Consider the following 18,184-nt stretch of genomic DNA (forward strand, 5'->3'; position numbering starts at 1 on the left):
CCCAATCAATTTTCTTTTTTATTCCATTTCGGAGCATCAAAGAAGGAGGGAGTGCCAAATCCTCCTCCTCCTTCCTCCTTCCTTATCGCATGGAAAACCCACATCCAGTGATTTTGTTAAAACGGGAAAGAAAACACCCTACAAAGCATAATGGGCAATGCAGTAAAAAAAAAACATTACAGTCAGCAGTTTGTAATTATTATTAAAAAAATAGAATAAAAAAACAAACACTAAAAACAACTTTCATATTAGTAATCAAGGAATAAACCCACAGACGCGAGAGATGTGTACAACACTTCTAATTCCTTAATTATATCACATTCCCCATGTCGGTTTGTGCTGTAACATTGCTATTTTTTGTACAAAGATAGAAACCCTATTGTAACTAGCTTGATTACAAATCATACAAAGGTAGAAAGCACTCTCTCATTTCAAAATGCTTAAAGTAGTGCAACCCAAGAACACGAACTGATAAAAGTGGTCCTGAGTTTCTCATAAATCCCTCAATTTATAGCAGCAGCAACAATACACACTTTGGCTTGTATTATACAGGCAAAAGAAAAAAAAAGCAATGCTATTATGCTAAGGCCCCCCCCCTTTTTTTTTCACTCAAATTTCATCACAAAATGTTATGCCACCCGTGTCGAAAATACATAAATATCAAAAGCTGTACAAAAAAAAAAGTAAATGTTTTAGACACCGCTGCGTATCACTTTTTAAGCCAATCATGTTTATGATATGTAAATACCGACACTAATTTCACTTCATGCAAAAAAAAAAAGAAAAAACTATCTCGACACGCGTAGCATCCTTCATCATTCAACAATGTACGGTATTTTATCATTCAAATATTTTTTTTTTAGCCAGCATAAATCAATCAATTTGCTATCGTCTTTCAAACTACTGATTCTGTTACAATAATAGAAAAAGAAAAGGGCACTTATCTGTTTATTTAACAAAAAGCATAATGGGTGTTGAAACAAGCTTTTTTTTTTTTTGTTTGGTTTTAGTATTTTGTGACTTGATTCATTGCTACTCACACACTTTATTGCATCATAGTTAACTATTTTTCTTTCTTTTCTCTCTCTCTTTTTTTTTTCACACACTAAATGAACAATAATAACTTTCAGCAGCCTCCCTCTCAAAATACGATGAGCATGCAACACCAGCAGCAATACAATGCGATCCAACAACAGTACACACAAGACCAACCGAGATTTAGCATGTCTGACGTCAAGACACCTTATACAAATGATTTCAAATCCATCAATGATGATAATAAAAATACCGTCTTACCAGACTACAACAATGTCAATAGTAGTACGGGTATCACACCGAGAGAAAAGGAGCAACAACAGATACGTCAACGACAACAACAACAACAAAATCAGGATATCAGTAAAGGATATCCTGGTGTGGTGGGTGGTACACCTGCTGAAGCGCGAGGTGTACAAGGTTATGATGCACAAGGAAATCCCATCTATCCTCCATTTATTGCTCAAAGACATCAGATTGAACAATCTTTAGGTCCAACCTGTAAAGATGGAGGATATCATGATTTACGCATGTTATTAACCTCTTCTTCTTTACTTTTTGCAATCTTAATTGTTCCTTACTGTTGTGGTTATCGAGGAAGTCGAGTGGTAAAGTTAAAATGATATTTTTTTTTTTTTTTTTTAGAAAAAAGACGTTCAATGTGTGTTAAAAAAATCAAATTTATTTTTTTAGTGTACATGTACCAAGTGTAAACAAAAGTTTCCCAACATACAGCTTCCCTCGCCGCAATAACCAATAATAATAATAAAAAAAGGGGGGCCTCTAATACATCAACAAATGCTTAAATAAATATATATATATATAAAAAAAAAAAAAAAAATTGCAGGATTTTTTTTGTCTCTCTCTCACTGAACAAGCTGTAGCTGACAAAAGGATTCTTCATCGTCCTCTTTTTCACAAAAAAAGTAACTCTCTTCATCGCTTTCATTTCTGCTTGCACTAGGTGAGGCATTCAAGATATCGAGTAAGGATGTGTTGGCAGTGGTGACATGGACATATGAATGATCTAATGGCAGCGGCCTTGATTTTAACATGTAAGATTCGATATCCATCATGGGACATTTAATATGAGCAGTTTGAAGTAAACTCGTTTTTTGTGGCTCTGTAAAAGCAGGACACATAATACCCACTCTTGCCATTCTGTGTAATAAAGAATCATCAATATGCACCACTTCTTTTGCCAAATGACATTTCAAAATATCTGCGCCAAAAAAAAAAAAGTGGTTATTTTAAGTCTTCAAAAAGTATGTACAAAAAAGGCTAAATATTTACCCATGGAGGATTTCAGCATGTCAAAAATAGCGTCCTTCTGTACCACCGTCACCCATTCATTCTCCCAAGGATATTTGGTGACAATGGAAATAATATTTTCAAACGGTCTTTCGGCACACTTTCTTGAAAAATGCAATTTATAATTTTTACAGATCACCAGAATGGAATTCATTTCTTCCGACGTGATAAACGGTTGAAATACGGTTTGTGTTGGCTCGTTGGCTCGATGGCCCATAAACCCACTTTGCCATTTGGGAAAGGTCGTCGACAAAAATTCCGCACTGGAACACCGATGGATCGTCACCGGTCGGTTTTTTAACATCCTTTGGTTACCAAAATCCATCGCTCGTTGTGCTTCCCTTTCAGTCATAAATTCGAGATAACAACAGGATAACGTTTTACCCGTCATACGATCCATCATAATCTATATATTTATATATTTGCGTTAGGATTCAAGAGAAAATTACCAAAAAAAAAAAAAAAACAAATCTTTTTTTTTTTTTTTTTACATGAATGGATTGAGCATGTAACGATGGTGATGGAAATTCAAAATCTTTAAAAAATAATCGAATATCCTTTTGAGAGATATCCCAAGGAATCTAACCGCAAGAAAGACAAAAATGGTAAGATGTTAGTATACACTACGATAAAAAGGAACTTAATATAATTTAAGCTTTTTTACATTGGTGATTTTTATACAATAAAATGTATTCAGGTCAGAGAAAGAATCCAAAGAAGTAGAAGGCGACAATAAATCACCAATAAAAAAGGCCTCATCTGGATAAATGAAGGAAGAGCAAGGAGAAAAGGAGGAGTCGAGAAAGGGAGGAATAGTAAACGAAGGCTCTTTTGGCAAGTCAAACGTTGTAAAGGAGGAAGGTGATGAAACCTAAAAAAAAAAAAAGTTTATTTTTTTTTCTAAATTAAAAAAAGAAACCTATACACACACACACACACACACGAAAAAAGCATACCTTTGTAATACAGTCTTGACAAACATTCAACATCGAATGGTCACAATCTTGTTTGACACTCGTGAAATAATTGGGTAAGGATGCACGACGCCAAAATCCTCCTCCTCCTCCTCCTTCTCCTCCATCCTTGTGGTCAGTACTTGTGACATCTTCAAATGAGGATGAAAAAGAATGCTTCCTTTTGCTTGTGTTTAACCAATCAAGAGAAGGTGTCATGGTATCAAACAAGGAATAAGTAGGGTTCCGTACCGGTTGCTTCTTCATACTTCGAGGTGGCTTGATAGGTAATGGCTTATTCATTTTTTTTTATTTTAGAGTTGTGACAGGGGATGTATGAGAAAAAGACAAAACAAGAACTGCTTTTCTTTTTTAGAGACTTTTGTATTTATACCAAAATGTTGCATACCAATTCATGATAAATTAAAAAAATAAATAAATAAATAAATAAAAAAAGGTATTGCGGCTTTTCAATAAACTCTTTCCCCCCCCCCTCTCTCTCTCTCTCACTCACCAACCCAAATCGTATTTGGAAACAGACTGCCTGCTAAATAAACATTAGACACTTCATTAAACCAAAATGAAAATAAAAAAAAAACAATTTACAGAAGTAAACTGTTCAATCACATTCTTCTCTCCTCAATCACACCCTTCCCTCCCTCTGTCGTCCCCTTCCCCTCCCCCCCCCATACTAAAAAAACCCCGCTTCTTTTGTTTTCTGGTAACACAGCATCGTGATTGCTCGGGGGATAAAGAGCTCAATGCGTAAAATCCCAGTCATTTAAATGGTTCCAACCATGTATCTGTAAAAACACATTCTAAATGTAAACATTTTCATGTGTAGAGTATTCTCAAAAACCTGATAAAAATGAACCCTTTCAGGGAGCGCTCTCCCAATCAAAAAAAAGTTTGTTGCATAAACCTAATTTTCATTAAAACTAAAATATCCTTTAAAAAAACTATTTGTGCTCTTTGTACACAGTAGTATCATCTTAAACTTTTTCTTTTCTTTTTTAAAAAAGAACCGCTTATCAAGGGTTCAACAGCTTATTTTTTTTTTGGCTTTGTGCTATACGTTTAAAAAACGGACCTTCATGACGAAACCATTAGCTCAATGCAATGGGAAAGAGACCTAACAAAATACTCTATTCTCGTTGCGTGTGAATAACGTGATATACAGTATATTTTTGTTCTAGCGTTACAGAAACACCAAGACGCTATAAAGTTATGTGATACTAACCATTAAACAGTTAAGTCTCTTTTTTTATATATGTCTTAGCAGAGACGATGACCCTTTATACAGCAAAAAAAAAAAAAAAAAAAAAAAAAAAAAAAGGAGGGGAAGTGGTTCCAAGCCTTCTTCTTTTGGCAATGATTGCATTTAAACCCGTTATTTGATAGCTACTATCTGATCACAAAGGATCTACTTATTGTGGTCATGTATACAATATGGTGTTCTAACGGATACTTTTTTTAAAAAAATATATAAATAAAGGGATAGTTGAGAGATGACACACGTTTGTTGGTGCAAACAAGAAAAAAAAAAAGGGTTCCTTCATCTCCCGTCTCGCCTTTTTTTTTTCTCTCTTTGCAGTAAAAAAAAAAGGGTAAATTTTAAAAAAAAAAAATGGCTGTGGTGGTAACACGCCATCTTGGATTACGGGATTTCACGCACTCTGTCAAAATACCTAAAAAGGCACTTATTGCCAACTAAATGAGAACCTTAAAACCATCAAGTCATCTGATGAGATTTCTCTAATCCCCCCCCACCTAAATTATACATGATTTGGTAATACAGTATTGTACTCTTGATTTTCCCAAAGAACCTTTTTTTTTTATATATAAACGGTTAAATTATTAGAGGAGGTTCGATTCTGCCCCCACACACGTGCCTAAAACCCTTTTAAAGGATGTATTTATTGCTCTTTCTCTCCCCCCCCCCTTTCTCTCTCTCTCTCTATTTTATTTATACAATATTGAATCAAGTCTAGTCTATTATAAAAAAGAAAATCATGACCTGGTATATAAACAGCGTAGTCATGATTTTATTTACATAATAATCTTAAAAAAGGGGGCGGTTACCATGACGACATCAGCCTCTTCATTGTTCCCTTTTTTTTTTTAAATAATGCATGCAATGTTTTTTTTTAAAAAAAAAAGGGGGAGCAACCAAAAAAAAAAACAACCGTGCGCCTACTGTATCCTAGTTTTGTAAAACAAGTAATTGTTTCCATTTTTATCAAACCAAAAAAAAAAAAAAAAATCTTATTGTCATGTGTTCAAGGACGGTAAAAATTGAATATTGGGCTCAATGAATGTGTGTGTGTATATTAGTTTTCTTTTTCCCGGTTATATTTAGTTCTCTTTTTTTTATTGTTCGTTTTTTTCCCTTCTTTCCTTTTTTTTCTCTCTCTCTCTCTTTTTTTTTTCTTACTTTCTTCATCTCGACACCGGAATGACCAACTATATGCCTTATTCTTATAACGGCGAATATGCAAACGAGGGAGTGATAAAGAATGACACTACGAGTCAACCTGCTTCACCGCCTTTACAACAAGGGTAAGTAACGGGGTCAACATCCTCACCCATCCAATTTTTTTTTTTTGGGGGGGGGGGAAGGGAAAGGGGGGGAGTTGAGCTTTACACTTCACGCACGCGCACGCGCTTAAGATTCTAACTTTTTTTTATTATTTCCCTGTAGTTTAATGTCGATCTCGCAACCCGAGACTCCGCGACCAGAATCCACTTTAACTTCTCCACCAAATGAAAAACAAGCCATTTCACCCAACTTGATTCGTCGACGTCCTCCCATTCCTTCAAGACCCGCGAATTTCACAACCACCACCTTTCATTCAAATCCATATCCAAGTGCAGGCCCTATTCGAAGAAGAAGAACAGAATCCATCTTTTCGTTTGAGATGGGACCTACCTTTTCCAGTACCAAGCAGCTTCATGATTTATGTAACATGGATCAATCCAACAGGTAAAGATTTAGGATAAGACATGTGTTTCTATATATATGTGTGTGTGTGTATGTATGTTCTTTTATAACTGATATGACTTTTTCATCATCAGTTACCAAGTCCAATTACATGCTAAAATGGATAGAGGTTTCTTTAGAGCAGATCAAGATTGGACATGTTATCGCCGAAATTACTTTCAAGTGAGTTCTACATTTGATGTGCATGGGATGAACTACCTACTTCAAAATGCAGAGGTACCCTGTTTATTAAGAAAGACAGATACACAAGAGTTTTTAACGGTGGATTACTTTTCAATTGGTGTCTGTGCTCGTGTGACAAACCATGACAAGAAGATTGAGTTGGTTCAACATACACCCAAAAGAGATAAAGGTCCACAAATGATACCTGAACCACGTCCTGTACGTGCTGGTGGTAACCTCCATCTTGCCTCTGTCGGATCCAATCACAATATCGTCACCTTTGAACGTCTTCAGTTTAAGACCGCTACAGCCAACAATGGGAAACGTAGAGCGGCTCAACAGTATTATGAAATTGTCGTGGATCTTTACGCTAACTGCAGTCGTGGTGAATCCATTCGTGTCGCTACATGTACTTCCGCCCCTCTCGTTGTACGTGGTCGTAGTCCTGGTCATTATGCTGATTCTCATACAAGATTCAAGCATATGGATAATGATTCCTCCATTTCAAATGATTCTTCAGATCATCCACAACAACAACAACAACAAAGTTCACCTACTAATAGATATAATACAAGCTTACCTAATTCCCCCATCAGTGATTTTGGTCCCTATTCTCCTTACAATAGTTATCCATATTCATCTATATCTGCTTACTCTCCCATGATGCCACCTCACTCTTCTAATCTATCGCCCTATGCTAGTCATCCACCTCCTTCTCAAGGTCAGGTTCCCGCACCTTATTTCCAAACCGTAAGTTTTTTTTTTTATTTATATTTTCGGGGTGATTTTTAAAAACAATCATTCATAGGATTCTGTGCCTCCTCCTCCTCCTCCTTCATCACATCTATATGAAAATAATACGTCGGCTTTTAATGACAAGGCTTTAAAAACCGAACCCAAACATGGTTACTGGGCTCCCCCTTCCTCTACTGCTGCTGCTGGAACAACAACAACAGATCGATTATCCAATTCACAAGAATCTTCTTCACATTATCATACTAGCTTATACAATATGAACTCTACCGATCCTTATGGTCGTGAGAATACTTATTCTAACGGACTTGACGCTGGTCGTCCTTAATTATTATTATTTTTTTTTCCTTAAGCCCCCCCCCCCATCTTTATCTACTTACTCTCTATATATCTTACCAATTATCTTATAATACAATGACACATTTCCCTCCCCCTCACTTCTTATAACAGGTGGTGGCAGGGGGAAAAAAAAGACAAAAAAAAATATTTACCTTTTACCTCCTCTCAGTAACGAGATCAATATAAGATTTGGCGCTGCACCCAAAAAAAAAGTGGGCTGGTTTTTTTTTTTGCTCAGTCCCCCCCCCCCTTTTTTTTTTCATGCAATTTAAAGGTAAAAAGCGCGTCACAGGAAAGGGGGTTGTCCACAGGTGTAAAAAAAAAAAAAAAAACCTAACAATGAAAAAATAAAAAAACCGCGTTTTTTATTTATTTTCTTTTTCCATCCCGCTATAAAAAAAAACATGGCTTTAAAGAGAATTCAAAAAGTAAAAAAAAAAAAAAAGAAAAAAGTGAAAGTAGAATGAAACATTGTTCTCAATGACGAGTTTTTTTTTGTGTGTGTGTGTGTAGGAATTAGCTGATTTAACAAAGAATCCTCCTCCTAATGTGAGTGCAGCTCCTGTAGATGAAGACTTATTTCACTGGAGAGGTAAAAAACAAGATAAGGCACAATAAAAAAAAAAAAAAGTCTCATTCTTTTTTCTTTCTTTTAGCCACTTTGGTTGGACCTGTAAAGTATACTTTTGATAAGATAAACAACAAGGTATTCAATCTTTTTTATGTAGCAAGGAAGTCCTTATCAAGGTGGATTTTTCAAGCTGGACATTACATTCTCTGCCGATTATCCATTCAAACCACCAAAGGTAAAAATCATGGTTAAACTACCCAATTCATTTTTTAGGCTGATAACATTCCCATGATAGATGAAATTCATTACCAAAATTTATCATCCTAATATTGATGAAGATGGTGCTATTTGTGTTGATCTTTTAAAGCCGGATGTTTGGAAGCCAGCCACTAAATTAGTCAACGGTAAGAATAAAGAAAAAATTGTTTATGCAAAAGAAAACTCATTTTTTTTTTTTTTTAGTATTGCAAGCACTCGTTGGATTATTAGAAACACCTAACCCAGATGATGCTCTAGTCGCTTCCATCGCTGAAATCTATAATGCCAACAGACCCAAATTTAACAAAATCGTGAAAGAATATGTCGACAAGGTTAGTTCTCTGTCCATTCCTCCTTTTAGAAATCTAATCCTTTTTTTTCCGTAGTACGCTTCTCGATAGATTCGTAGTGTAAATAATATAGTTTTTTTTTTTTTTTTTTTTTTTTTTTTAAAAACGTTTTGGTTCTTAATTGCGAATAAATAAAAAAGAGAGAGAGAGATTGACTGGCTAAAAAATATGTGTGTGGATAATGAACTTTTTTTGTTCGCATCTTCAACATGTGAGATAATCGCATTTTTTGCATGACCCAAAAGAACCATGAACTCGTACAAATGACTTGACAAGTTGGTGTCGCCACAACATTGCGTAACTCTTTTTTTTTTATTTCATCCTACCCTTTTTTTTTTTTTGACAGTTTTTTTTTTAAACTGCCGATGTCATTTTATCTTTTTTTTTAAAAAAAAAAAAAGAAAAAAAAAAGAGCTCTCCTCCTCCTCCCCTTCCTGGTTTCTTTCTCATGTCAAATACTAGAAAAGATTCAATGTCTAACAGAAACCCTACTCCACCTGTCTGGCCCACCGAAGCTGAATTAGAGCAAATCCTCAAGCGGTTCGAAGACACATTACAAAAGATCACTTGCAGTCACGAAAAAGAAATCGATATCCGTATGACTAGAATGGCTCATTTGATTCAAAAGTCAAACCTTCGACATGATCGTCGTAAGCAGTCGGTTGTTAGAATAGGCAAAATTGTAGTTCATGGTCCTTATCACCAACACTAGTCCAGTAGTTTACATAGCTTTATATATAAATAAAAAGAGACTCAAACATCTGTCAGTGGTTCAAATTGGTTTGTAAAAAAGGGTTAGATAGCAGTTGTTAAATTAACTTATGCTTCATCTATCTCCAATGATTCCATCCACTATTTATAAATACCCTCTTATCTAGTTTTCCTTCTGTAAACTTCATGATTCTACAAAACAAGATGATACTCCTCCCCTTCCATTTAAGCCAAGACAGTTATTTTCCTACAACATTTCTAGTAATTTAAAATAAAAATAAAATAAAATCTCCCACCATGCTTAATTGGAAACCACTTTTTACATGTTAAATTCAAGTTGATTTTTTTTGTTATATATATATATATATATATTTTCAAAAATAAAATAAAAAGAACTCTTTTTTTCATACATATTCCCCTCCTCAAAAAAAAAAAAAAAAAGAATGGGTCGCTCACAAAAAAATTCCCCCGTTGTGCAAACAGCCAAACAATCCTCAGGACCCTCACTGTTTAAACTCGAGGCACGTCTACACAAACTGACGGCCCGTCTTGATAAACTGGAGACACGCCTCGGTAAAGTCGAAGAGACACTGAATGACATAATCGATAGTAGACCCTTAGTTCAGTTGGAAGATCCCTTTAAAGGGGAAACCCAAAGAGTTCTCGCTCAATTAAACAATGATATCCAATCGGTCGCCTCACAATTAAAAGTGGATAAACGAAAACAAACCATCAATAAACCATATCACTTGATTGTACATGGTAATTATCATCAACACTAGTAAATAAAAAAAAAAATTTATCTTTATTTTCCCCCTCCGTCTTCCCCGCATACACACATACACTCTCTCTATCTATCTATTAATCGGTAAGATGAAGATTAGCAAGTTCTCTCATCACAGAAACTTCACTTGTAAGCTTTTGTTGTTGAGCAGGAGCTAATTCTTCTCCTTGACTCATCTTATCCTTCAAATCACGAATCTGTCTCAACTTCTTTTCAAGGTTACGGATCTTCTTTTGCTTTTCCTCAGGACTAATCGCAGGTTCTTGAGGCTTTATTGCTGCTGCTGATGCTGCTGGTGATGCAGGAGATCTTCCGTTATGATTTGATTTACCATTGGGTTTGGATCCCACCACTCTACGTTGAGAAGTAGGCGATCTACCAATACCATCCAGGGCTGCGGCTCTATCAGAGAGAGAGGTAGGTGTAGCACTACCGCGAAGATGAGGAGGTCGGTAAGCTCCGGCGGGGGCTGCACTTGCCTTTGCACCACCACCTGTGGTAGGAAGGATCTTGATTGGGTTAGGAGGAGGAGAGGTGGAACGCATAGGATAGCGTGAGGCAGGTTCAGGACGATATCCGATTTGATAGAGCTCATCCACGGACTCTTCATAGATCAATGTACCTGTATGATGCCAAAGTTTAAATCCGTTATCAACACGAAGACGTGGGGTCAAAGTAGCTGTCAAGAGGAATCGACCACAGGGAGACCATTCACAATGAGAAGCATTGGATGCAGCAAACGTATTGATCTTTCTTAAACTCTTACGATCCCAAAGATCCACTGTACCGTTTAAATTACCAAAACCTGCAATACAAATGGTACGGCCTTGAGGATTGTATTTAACGAAATTACGAGGATTGATACCAAAGTCAAATACGGGTGTGGCACGGTGATCAAATAAGGTGGTCTTGGCAGGCATAGAACCATAACATACAATGAATTCTTTCGAATCAGGTCCCCAAGTCACATCATGAATCGGACCTTCCTTGTCAAGAGCAACACGACAATCAAAGTTACCAGCCACAGCAAGATAGTACAAATTGGTCTCACCATAGTAAGATTTGTTGGACTTGTCCACATCCGTCATGGTCAATACAAGTAAATTTGTACCTAAATCGTTCCAGTACATTGTAATTCGGTCTGCCTTGTAAAACGTCTTGTTGGATAAGGCAGTGCTGAAATTAGGGATACTGTACATACGAACAATAGCAGGTGCTCCCTAATTAAAAATATATACAGAATCAACACACAAAACCCCTTTTCTTTTCTTGTGTCCGACTTACATTCTTTTCAGGAATAAATACTGCAATTGCAGGTGCTTTACCGGGACTCAAAGAGAATTGAGCAACACCTTCAAGTCGAAGTTTGGCCCAAACAGCTACATAAAATCAATTGTGTCAATCCTGCATATTTCCTCCTCCTCCTCCTCCTCCTCCTCCTTTGATTTTAAAATGCCTTACATTTTCCTAAACTCTTGGTTTCCCAAAATTGAATCTCTCCAGTCACCATACGAGCACAATACTTTTCATCATCAGTCCATTGGAAATTCCTGTATAAATATATATATATATATTTTAGCTCACATCCTTTCCCCCCCCCCCTTTCCTTTCAAAAATCCTTTACCAGTTGTTTTGGGCCTTTTGAGAAAAAGCAGCAATTTGTTCTCCTGTCTTGGCATCCCAAATCATTAAATTGTGGCTACCAGCACCATCCTCAAGCTTGACTATACAAACAACAAGAACAATTATTTTTTTTTTTTAGTAAAATAATAAAAAAAAAAAAACTTTTTTTTTTTGTTTACCAGGACGTTCCCAAGTAGCAACATAACTTCCTTGAGGTGAAAGCCAAAAGTCAATGACATTAGCTCTTTCGATCTCACAAAGAGGTGCCAATGTAGCAGCATCAAATACTTTGACACTATACACAAATTTTACATTAGTAAACCCCCCTCCTTCCTCATATACATTCTAACATCATTTTTTTTTTTACCCTTCACCGGTCAAGTAGGCGTAGACATGACCGTATCTGCTATAATGAAACATACGGCTACTCATGTCTGGTCTAACGAGCATAAAAAATTAGTTTTCTCCTTCTCTCTCTTTTTTTTATACAGCAACATACTTCTTAAAGTTATTGACAGCCTTGAATTCAGGATATCCATCCCAAATGGTAAGCTCCTTTTGTGAACGAACTACATGATGAGGTTTTTTTTTTTTTTTTTCGTCAGCGGTAAACTTTTTTTTTTTTTTTTTTTTTTTTTAAATACATACACGAAAATTGCGTGATGGGTTGACTAGTCATTTGAGCAAATACGATGAAAGAACAACAACAACAACAAAAAAATATTGTTATTACGCATTCACTTTAATTTTTCGCGCTCCCCCGGGTAAGTAAAAAAAAAAAAAAAGAAAAAGAAAAGCAGTACTTGTATCACCGGAGTTTAAAATATCACTCGAAAACTCTCTCTCTCTTTTTCATGCGCGTTTTTTTTTTTTTTTTTTTTTTTTTTTTTTTTCACTGGGAAATAGTCCCCCCCAGTGATATTGCTTTTATTATAGCTAAATATTATAAGATTTAAAAGGAACCAAGTTCGTTCAAGATAGTATGATAGATCTGTCGATACATTTTATCATCCTTTTCTTCTGCCTCCAACACTTTCACACCTAATCGACCTCCTGCCCATCGCGCCTGATAAATCATCAATGTAAAGCATACCACGCCATCCACCACACCTTCATCCTCCTCCTCCATCATAGACGATGCTCTTATCAACCGTCCCCAATCTGATAATTCACATTTCAACGTGTACCCTTCTTGCAATCGATATTGAATACCCAGTTTCAGCAACACATGTTGAATATTCTTGAGCATCTCGGTGGTCGTCATCTTGAACAAGTGGCGTCGATTAAAATTAAACAAGCTCTTGGGATGCGTGCTCATCGTCACTGGTGCTTTCACCGTCAATCCTTCCTCCACCAGTCGTCCCTGCACCACCGCAGTCGCAGCAGGTCTTCCATCCTCATCCATCATCGTCTTCTTACCCTGTTGTCGTCGTTGTTTATCCGTTAACGAACTCGATCGTAATAAATGAATGGTCTTTTTCTTTAAAGAAGACGAATAATTCAACTCTACACCCGATGATGATGATGACGACGCAGCCGCAGGGGGCGGTAATGAATCACGACTCTTTTGTCTTTCAATCACATGAAATACATCTTCATTTAAACCATTCAATCCACCACCACCACCATTACCGCTGACTTTACTTGGTAACATGGCTCCAATTCGTTTTGCAGCACTACGACTACGTTGTAAAATTGTTCCCCCGTTGTTATTCAATTTTTTGGTGTCCCCCGTACTATTGACATGCGGTGCAGCCCAATCCACTGTCTCGGTGGTGTCCTTGAAAAGATGGCGTGTATGTGAAGGTGGTACACGTTCCGTCTTACGTCGTCGAATCTCACTATTGATACCATGCGAAGGTGTGGTCAAGGACGTACTGGCGGATCGTCCTAATTGAACAGGGGATTGATAACCACCCCTTTGTAACAGAGATACCTTTTCATCGAAATCACGACGTTCCTTCACCAGTGCATAAATGGAGATTAAGGGATCATACATGGCGGGTAAAGACTGTGGATCATCTTTTCCAACCACGGTCGGTGGTGATGAACGTTTAATGGAGATGGTACGACGCCATCGCGTCAATGAATTCGTATTGTCGTTCATGGAGGAAACGGTGTGACTCTTTTGTTGCTGTTGTTGTTGTTGTTGTTGGTAATTCTGATCGATTTGTTGAGCCGCTGTTTGGTATTCGGTGGATGAAATAATCTTTTCCAATTTGCTTTGGATTTCTGACGGTGAACCCAGTCCGAAACCTTGCATACCTGCAATGACTTGTGGATCCACCCATTTTAACGGTTGTCGATGCGGTAAATGATTAAAAATCGGTTCATCGTACCCTCGGTTCATCCATGGATGATGAATGACAAATGATAATGTCTCTCTCTTCTTGGGGTCGACCACTAAAATCTTGGAAAGTAAATCAATGCATTCTAAAAAAGAGGGGGGAGGGGGTTTATTTTAGCTTTTTATATAAACGCAATGAAGCATGCTGCGTACCTTTGGTGAGATGGTCAGGGTATTCTACTACACCCGCCTTAATCTTTTGATGAAGTGCAGGTAAACTTGTATCGTCAAATGGAACTCTTCCACATACCAATACATACAATACCACACCAAAACTCCAGACATCGACTTCAGGTCCCGTATAATTTCGTGCCTGTAATAATTCAGGTGCGGCAAAATAAAGTGAGCCACAAAAGGTATTGAGTAGTCGAGAAGGTGAATAAATATTCGATAGTCCAAAATCAATGATTTTGATTTCTTCATGATTCGTAATCAGAATATTTTCAATCTTTAGGTCTATTATGATATATTAGGGTTAGGGTTTTTTCTTTTTTTGGGCAAGATCGAAACGCGCAAAAGGGGAAGAGGGATGTGGGGGTGGGGGGGGGGTGCACACAATAAAAGGATGCATTTTTTTTCTTGTTACGTACCTCGATGAACAATGGAATTTCGGTGACAATAGTCTAATGCACTAGCAATTTGTCTTGCAAACTTTCTTGCAAGTTTCTCTCGTAATTTACCATGACTGATGATATAATCTAATAATTGTCCACCTTCGATATACTCTAGAAACATGTAATAATGATCGCCCTGAACTACCCATTCCTTTAATTGACATATGTTGGGGTGACGTAATAAATGCATGATGGCCATCTCTCTTATTGTTCGTTGTTCTCGTTCTCTGGGTGTGTCCTTGGGATCCTTATTCTTTTCATCACCTACCACCAAAGCTAAATTGATCTTGGGCATGATTTTCACCGCATACTTTTTTTTTTTTTGTTAATTTAAATATTCTTTTTTGTTGTTGGTTGCGTTTCTCTCTCTTTACCTGCTGATGATCTCTATCAGATAAACACTCTGCTAGTTTCACTGTTCCCATACTGCCTGACCCTAACGTCTTTTTATGAATCACATAGTTTCCAATATGTTGTGTATGATATCTCTTTTGTTGTTGTTGTTGTTGTTGGAAGGATCGGTTTCTGGATAAAGTAGGTTCTGTAAATTGTATCGGCGCTGAGGCTGTTACAGTCGTCATTTCTTTATATATATATATATGTTTGAAGAAGAAAAAAAAAAAAAAAAAAAAAAGAGAGAAAAAGAGAAAAAAAAACGAGGAGGGGGGGAGAAGGGTGTATGTAATTTCCTTGTGTCACATCAAACTACATTAAAAATAGATTACTTTTTTAAAAAACCAAATATTCTTTTTTAATTTACCAGATATATCTTTCATATGGGCAACCTCTCTCTCTTCTATTTATGTCACTACTGGCAAAATAATAATAATAATAATACAATAGCAGACAATTGGGGCTCAAGTATCAAGTGCGTCACTTGATACGTCTGCATTTCCCTCTTAAAAAAAAGTTGGACTTTTTTTCTCAAGATCATGCTTTTTTTTTTTTTCTTTTTCTAGAAACTTGACGATTTTTATATATCATTCATCCGTACAACATGAACAATGGAAATCCCCTTTGACTAAAATACCCATTTTTTTTTAAAAAAAAAAAGAAAAGGCTTGGAAAGCGGCATAAACTCCCCCGAAAAATGCACCATGCAAAACATGTCTTTTTTTAATGCAATGATTTTGTCGTCGTCCCCTCTTTTTCTGATTAAAATAAATGAGTGTCACTCACTTCCCAAAAAAGGGTGGGGAAGAGGGCTATAGATCTTGTGTTACCACGCTGCCTGGTTGGTTGCATGTTGAAAGATGTCCTCATTTGGGCAGCTCTTTGTTATGAGTATCTTTCCCCCGTTGTCATTGGGGGGCATCTACCATTGTAAATAATAATAATAATAAAAAAAGGGGGGGGGGCATAACACTTTAATAGTCATGATTTATTGTCCGGCTGAGGAAAAGAAAGAAAAAGATAAGCTGGGGGGAGGAGGGAAATGATGCACGGATGAAAAGTGTGAACCCTGTTTTTTTATACATGTAAAAGTGGATTTTGTACAGTGCCTAGAGAGAGAAAGGGGGGAGAATTCAAACATCTGGTAAAATCAGAGTGGAAGCACAATAGTTTTGTAACCCTACAAATTCCAAATGCCGTTGTACAAAGGCACACGTTGGAATGACCAATGTTCCAGACTCTTTCGCCCAGTCCAGACATTTTTTCACTAATTTATCTCCCAAACCTTGATGTCGATAAGAAACTGGGATTTCCTTTTGATTTGATGTGTTTTTGTGTGATTTTTAAGTGTTAATCTTGTCTACTAACCCAAATTATGTAAAATCTTTTTGGGGGGAGGGAGGGGGGAATTTAATTTTTTTTTTTTTTTTTTTTTTTTGCTTACAATGTGGTATATTTCAATTACGTTTTTGATAGTAGTCGGTAAATAACAAATGGCAGCTTTTTTTTTAAAAGAGAAAGAAAAAAAAAACTTTTTTTTAAGCAAAAAAAAGAATAATGGTTATTTTGATCCAATGGTTTACCTGTGGTTCCTTTCGAATCCAATTGGATGGAAAACATGCAAAGTTCTTCATCATGAATGATACGACAGGTATCATGAATGGTTCGATTGGACTTTGAATTGCTTGTAAAGAACAGTTTGGAAAAAGGAGGAAATGGACTCGTCTTTATCCTCTGTCCAAAACTGTATTGCAGAAATGGAAATGTTGTCGGCTTCAATTCGTTTTCTTTATTGCTGTGCACGAGTGGTGTAAACGTTGTCATCACGGGCAAATTGAACTTATGAAAAAAGAGAGAGAAAAGGGGGAGAAATAAAAAAAAAAGGCACGGGAAAGAAAAAAAAATATAAATAGATCCCCTTTATCGTTCCAAACGGCTAAAAAGGCCAGCCAATTAAAAAAAAAAAAAAAATCAAAGGGAGGGGTTTTAAAAATCAAAAAAAAGGCGGTTGTTTTATTTTTTACTTGCATTAAAAAAAATATATTTACCGGCCAATCGAAAGGTTTACCATAATTACCCCCCAAATACAACTGCAAAAAAACACGAAATAAAAAACAAAAATATTTCGAGGTTGAAGCTACCACCAACAAACCTGTCAATTGTTTAAAGCTACCACCACTAAGCAGAACGAATATTGGGTTTTGAAAAAAGGAAAAAACTTGATAAAGTACTTGCCAAACAGCGTACACTGGCTTTTTTTTTTTTTTTTTTTTTTTTTTTTGAAAGTCATGCGGGCATGCCAAACAAGATGTAATGTCGGTTCTCTGGCTCACGTAATTCTTGTGACTGATCCCATAAAAAAAGGAAATGTCTAGAACTCCGTATTTTTTAGAATCACGTGAAGGTCTTCACGTCAATTGACATGCCATATCGGCTAAACTTCATAGGATGATCGATTTCTGTTTTTTATAAAATCTGTTTCACTGTCATTACAAGCTACTACTGGAACGCAGATAGACAACTACCAAGTTTTGATTTGCTTATGGGATTTTTGAATATGTTTCTATTTTAAGTAAAGGCCCAAAAATAATAAATGATGAAACAATCAATCAAATTATTCTGACATAAGCTCTTATTTATCAGCCTATAAATAAAAGCTGGTTCACACACTTTATTCTTTTCCTTTTCTTTTCCCTTAACTTTTTCTATCGTATGAAAGTAATCGATAACGTCAAAAGGTTAGTTTAATAGTGACTCTTGTTTCTTTCAAAAGACGTTAAACCGAAAAAAAGATATTATTGCGGTATTGCAGCTGCGGCTGGTTTTTGCTGTAGGAGGGCGACCTCCCAAGCAGGGCTCTTGAGTTCTTTTTTTTGGAACTCACAGGCTGTGAATAACAGTGGTTTTCACTGTGAAGGGTTGTATTCATACTGGCCTGCTGGTTTTAGCCAGAATTGCTGTAAGTGGTATAAAAAAAAA

The 18,184-nt window shown here is 36.5% G+C and overlaps 7 protein-coding genes across 7 annotated transcripts; 3 read left to right on the forward strand and 4 right to left on the reverse strand.

Moving 5' to 3' along the window:
- Window positions 1-714: 714 nt before the first annotated feature.
- Window positions 715-1,845, forward strand: EV154DRAFT_63420 (uncharacterized protein). The gene is made up of 2 exons (XM_051607701.1): window positions 715-1,643; window positions 1,729-1,845. The coding sequence occupies exons 1-2, from the start codon at window positions 1,110-1,112 to the stop codon at window positions 1,786-1,788; spliced, it is 594 nt and encodes a 197-aa protein (XP_051452492.1). The 5' UTR covers window positions 715-1,109; the 3' UTR covers window positions 1,789-1,845.
- Window positions 1,813-3,742, reverse strand: EV154DRAFT_525670 (uncharacterized protein). Its single transcript, XM_051603311.1, has 5 exons — window positions 3,303-3,742; window positions 3,011-3,217; window positions 2,838-2,927; window positions 2,329-2,752; window positions 1,813-2,257 (listed from the first exon to the last, which is right to left on the reverse strand). Exons 1-5 carry the CDS (start codon window positions 3,600-3,602, stop codon window positions 1,902-1,904), a joined length of 1,377 nt encoding a protein of 458 aa, XP_051452493.1. The 5' UTR covers window positions 3,603-3,742; the 3' UTR covers window positions 1,813-1,901.
- Window positions 3,743-5,474: 1,732 nt separating this feature from the next.
- Window positions 5,475-7,892, forward strand: EV154DRAFT_525676 (uncharacterized protein). Its single transcript, XM_051603312.1, has 4 exons — window positions 5,475-5,858; window positions 6,001-6,282; window positions 6,375-7,212; window positions 7,271-7,892. The coding sequence occupies exons 1-4, from the start codon at window positions 5,755-5,757 to the stop codon at window positions 7,541-7,543; spliced, it is 1,497 nt and encodes a 498-aa protein (XP_051452494.1). The 5' UTR covers window positions 5,475-5,754; the 3' UTR covers window positions 7,544-7,892.
- EV154DRAFT_525679 (ubiquitin-conjugating enzyme/RWD-like protein) lies at window positions 7,817-8,873 on the forward strand. The gene is made up of 7 exons (XM_051603313.1): window positions 7,817-7,982; window positions 8,068-8,146; window positions 8,211-8,227; window positions 8,283-8,360; window positions 8,421-8,529; window positions 8,588-8,715; window positions 8,770-8,873. The coding sequence occupies exons 1-7, from the start codon at window positions 7,959-7,961 to the stop codon at window positions 8,782-8,784; spliced, it is 450 nt and encodes a 149-aa protein (XP_051452495.1). The 5' UTR covers window positions 7,817-7,958; the 3' UTR covers window positions 8,785-8,873.
- Window positions 8,874-10,230: 1,357 nt separating this feature from the next.
- On the reverse strand, window positions 10,231-12,553 carry EV154DRAFT_525689 (eukaryotic translation initiation factor eIF2A-domain-containing protein). Its single transcript, XM_051603314.1, has 8 exons — window positions 12,500-12,553; window positions 12,351-12,420; window positions 12,219-12,290; window positions 12,031-12,146; window positions 11,853-11,952; window positions 11,690-11,778; window positions 11,513-11,607; window positions 10,231-11,448 (listed from the first exon to the last, which is right to left on the reverse strand). The coding sequence occupies exons 1-8, from the start codon at window positions 12,528-12,530 to the stop codon at window positions 10,306-10,308; spliced, it is 1,716 nt and encodes a 571-aa protein (XP_051452496.1). The 5' UTR covers window positions 12,531-12,553; the 3' UTR covers window positions 10,231-10,305.
- A 203-nt stretch (window positions 12,554-12,756) lies between these two features.
- EV154DRAFT_525690 (kinase-like domain-containing protein) lies at window positions 12,757-15,441 on the reverse strand. Its single transcript, XM_051603315.1, has 4 exons — window positions 15,187-15,441; window positions 14,789-15,122; window positions 14,352-14,654; window positions 12,757-14,284 (listed from the first exon to the last, which is right to left on the reverse strand). The coding sequence occupies exons 1-4, from the start codon at window positions 15,391-15,393 to the stop codon at window positions 12,804-12,806; spliced, it is 2,325 nt and encodes a 774-aa protein (XP_051452497.1). The 5' UTR covers window positions 15,394-15,441; the 3' UTR covers window positions 12,757-12,803.
- Window positions 15,442-16,160: 719 nt separating this feature from the next.
- EV154DRAFT_525692 (GCN5-related N-acetyl-transferase-domain-containing protein) lies at window positions 16,161-17,128 on the reverse strand. Its single transcript, XM_051603316.1, has 3 exons — window positions 16,789-17,128; window positions 16,650-16,705; window positions 16,161-16,518 (listed from the first exon to the last, which is right to left on the reverse strand). The coding sequence occupies exons 1-3, from the start codon at window positions 17,027-17,029 to the stop codon at window positions 16,339-16,341; spliced, it is 477 nt and encodes a 158-aa protein (XP_051452498.1). The 5' UTR covers window positions 17,030-17,128; the 3' UTR covers window positions 16,161-16,338.
- Window positions 17,129-18,184: the final 1,056 nt, after the last annotated feature.

The sequence above is a fragment of the Mucor mucedo genome (genome assembly GCF_025094135.1).
Source record: "Mucor mucedo strain NRRL 3635 chromosome Unknown EV154scaffold_144, whole genome shotgun sequence".
Lineage (NCBI taxonomy): Eukaryota > Fungi > Mucoromycota > Mucoromycetes > Mucorales > Mucoraceae > Mucor > Mucor mucedo.

Excerpts from the sequence above, each read along its gene's own strand:
- EV154DRAFT_63420 (XM_051607701.1), top strand. The coding sequence starts at position 1,110 with ATGAACAATAATAACTTTCAGCAGCCTCCCTCTCAAAATACGATGAGC. Across the intron at positions 1,644-1,728 it reads GTTATCGAGGAAGTCGAGTG|TGTACATGTACCAAGTGTAA; the intron begins GTAAAGTTAAAA and ends TTATTTTTTTAG.
- EV154DRAFT_525670 (XM_051603311.1), bottom strand. The coding sequence starts at position 3,602 with ATGAATAAGCCATTACCTATCAAGCCACCTCGAAGTATGAAGAAGCAA. Across the intron at positions 3,218-3,302 it reads GTCAAGACTGTATTACAAAG|GTTTCATCACCTTCCTCCTT; the intron begins GTATGCTTTTTT and ends TTTTTTTTTTAG. Across the intron at positions 2,928-3,010 it reads ATTGTATAAAAATCACCAAT|ATTCCTTGGGATATCTCTCA; the intron begins GTAAAAAAGCTT and ends TCTTGCGGTTAG.
- EV154DRAFT_525676 (XM_051603312.1), top strand. The coding sequence starts at position 5,755 with ATGACCAACTATATGCCTTATTCTTATAACGGCGAATATGCAAACGAG. Across the intron at positions 5,859-6,000 it reads TCACCGCCTTTACAACAAGG|TTTAATGTCGATCTCGCAAC; the intron begins GTAAGTAACGGG and ends ATTTCCCTGTAG. Across the intron at positions 6,283-6,374 it reads AACATGGATCAATCCAACAG|TTACCAAGTCCAATTACATG; the intron begins GTAAAGATTTAG and ends TTTCATCATCAG.
- EV154DRAFT_525679 (XM_051603313.1), top strand. The coding sequence starts at position 7,959 with ATGGCTTTAAAGAGAATTCAAAAA. Across the intron at positions 7,983-8,067 it reads CTTTAAAGAGAATTCAAAAA|GAATTAGCTGATTTAACAAA; the intron begins GTAAAAAAAAAA and ends GTGTGTGTGTAG. Across the intron at positions 8,361-8,420 it reads ATCCATTCAAACCACCAAAG|ATGAAATTCATTACCAAAAT; the intron begins GTAAAAATCATG and ends TTCCCATGATAG.
- EV154DRAFT_525689 (XM_051603314.1), bottom strand. The coding sequence starts at position 12,530 with ATGACTAGTCAACCCATCACGCAATTTTCGT. Across the intron at positions 12,291-12,350 it reads GCTGTCAATAACTTTAAGAA|ACCAGACATGAGTAGCCGTA; the intron begins GTATGTTGCTGT and ends TATGCTCGTTAG. Across the intron at positions 12,147-12,218 it reads GCCTACTTGACCGGTGAAGG|TGTCAAAGTATTTGATGCTG; the intron begins GTAAAAAAAAAA and ends ATTTGTGTATAG.
- EV154DRAFT_525690 (XM_051603315.1), bottom strand. The coding sequence starts at position 15,393 with ATGACGACTGTAACAGCCTCAGCGCCGATACAATTTACAGAACCTACT. Across the intron at positions 14,655-14,788 it reads AAATTCCATTGTTCATCGAG|ACCTAAAGATTGAAAATATT; the intron begins GTACGTAACAAG and ends ATATCATAATAG. Across the intron at positions 14,285-14,351 it reads CCCTGACCATCTCACCAAAG|AATGCATTGATTTACTTTCC; the intron begins GTACGCAGCATG and ends CCTCTTTTTTAG.
- EV154DRAFT_525692 (XM_051603316.1), bottom strand. The coding sequence starts at position 17,029 with ATGACAACGTTTACACCACTCGTGCACAGCAATAAAGAAAACGAATTG. Across the intron at positions 16,706-16,788 it reads GGATTCGAAAGGAACCACAG|CTGCCATTTGTTATTTACCG; the intron begins GTAAACCATTGG and ends TTAAAAAAAAAG. Across the intron at positions 16,519-16,649 it reads TAATTGAAATATACCACATT|GAAATCCCAGTTTCTTATCG; the intron begins GTAAGCAAAAAA and ends TCAAATCAAAAG.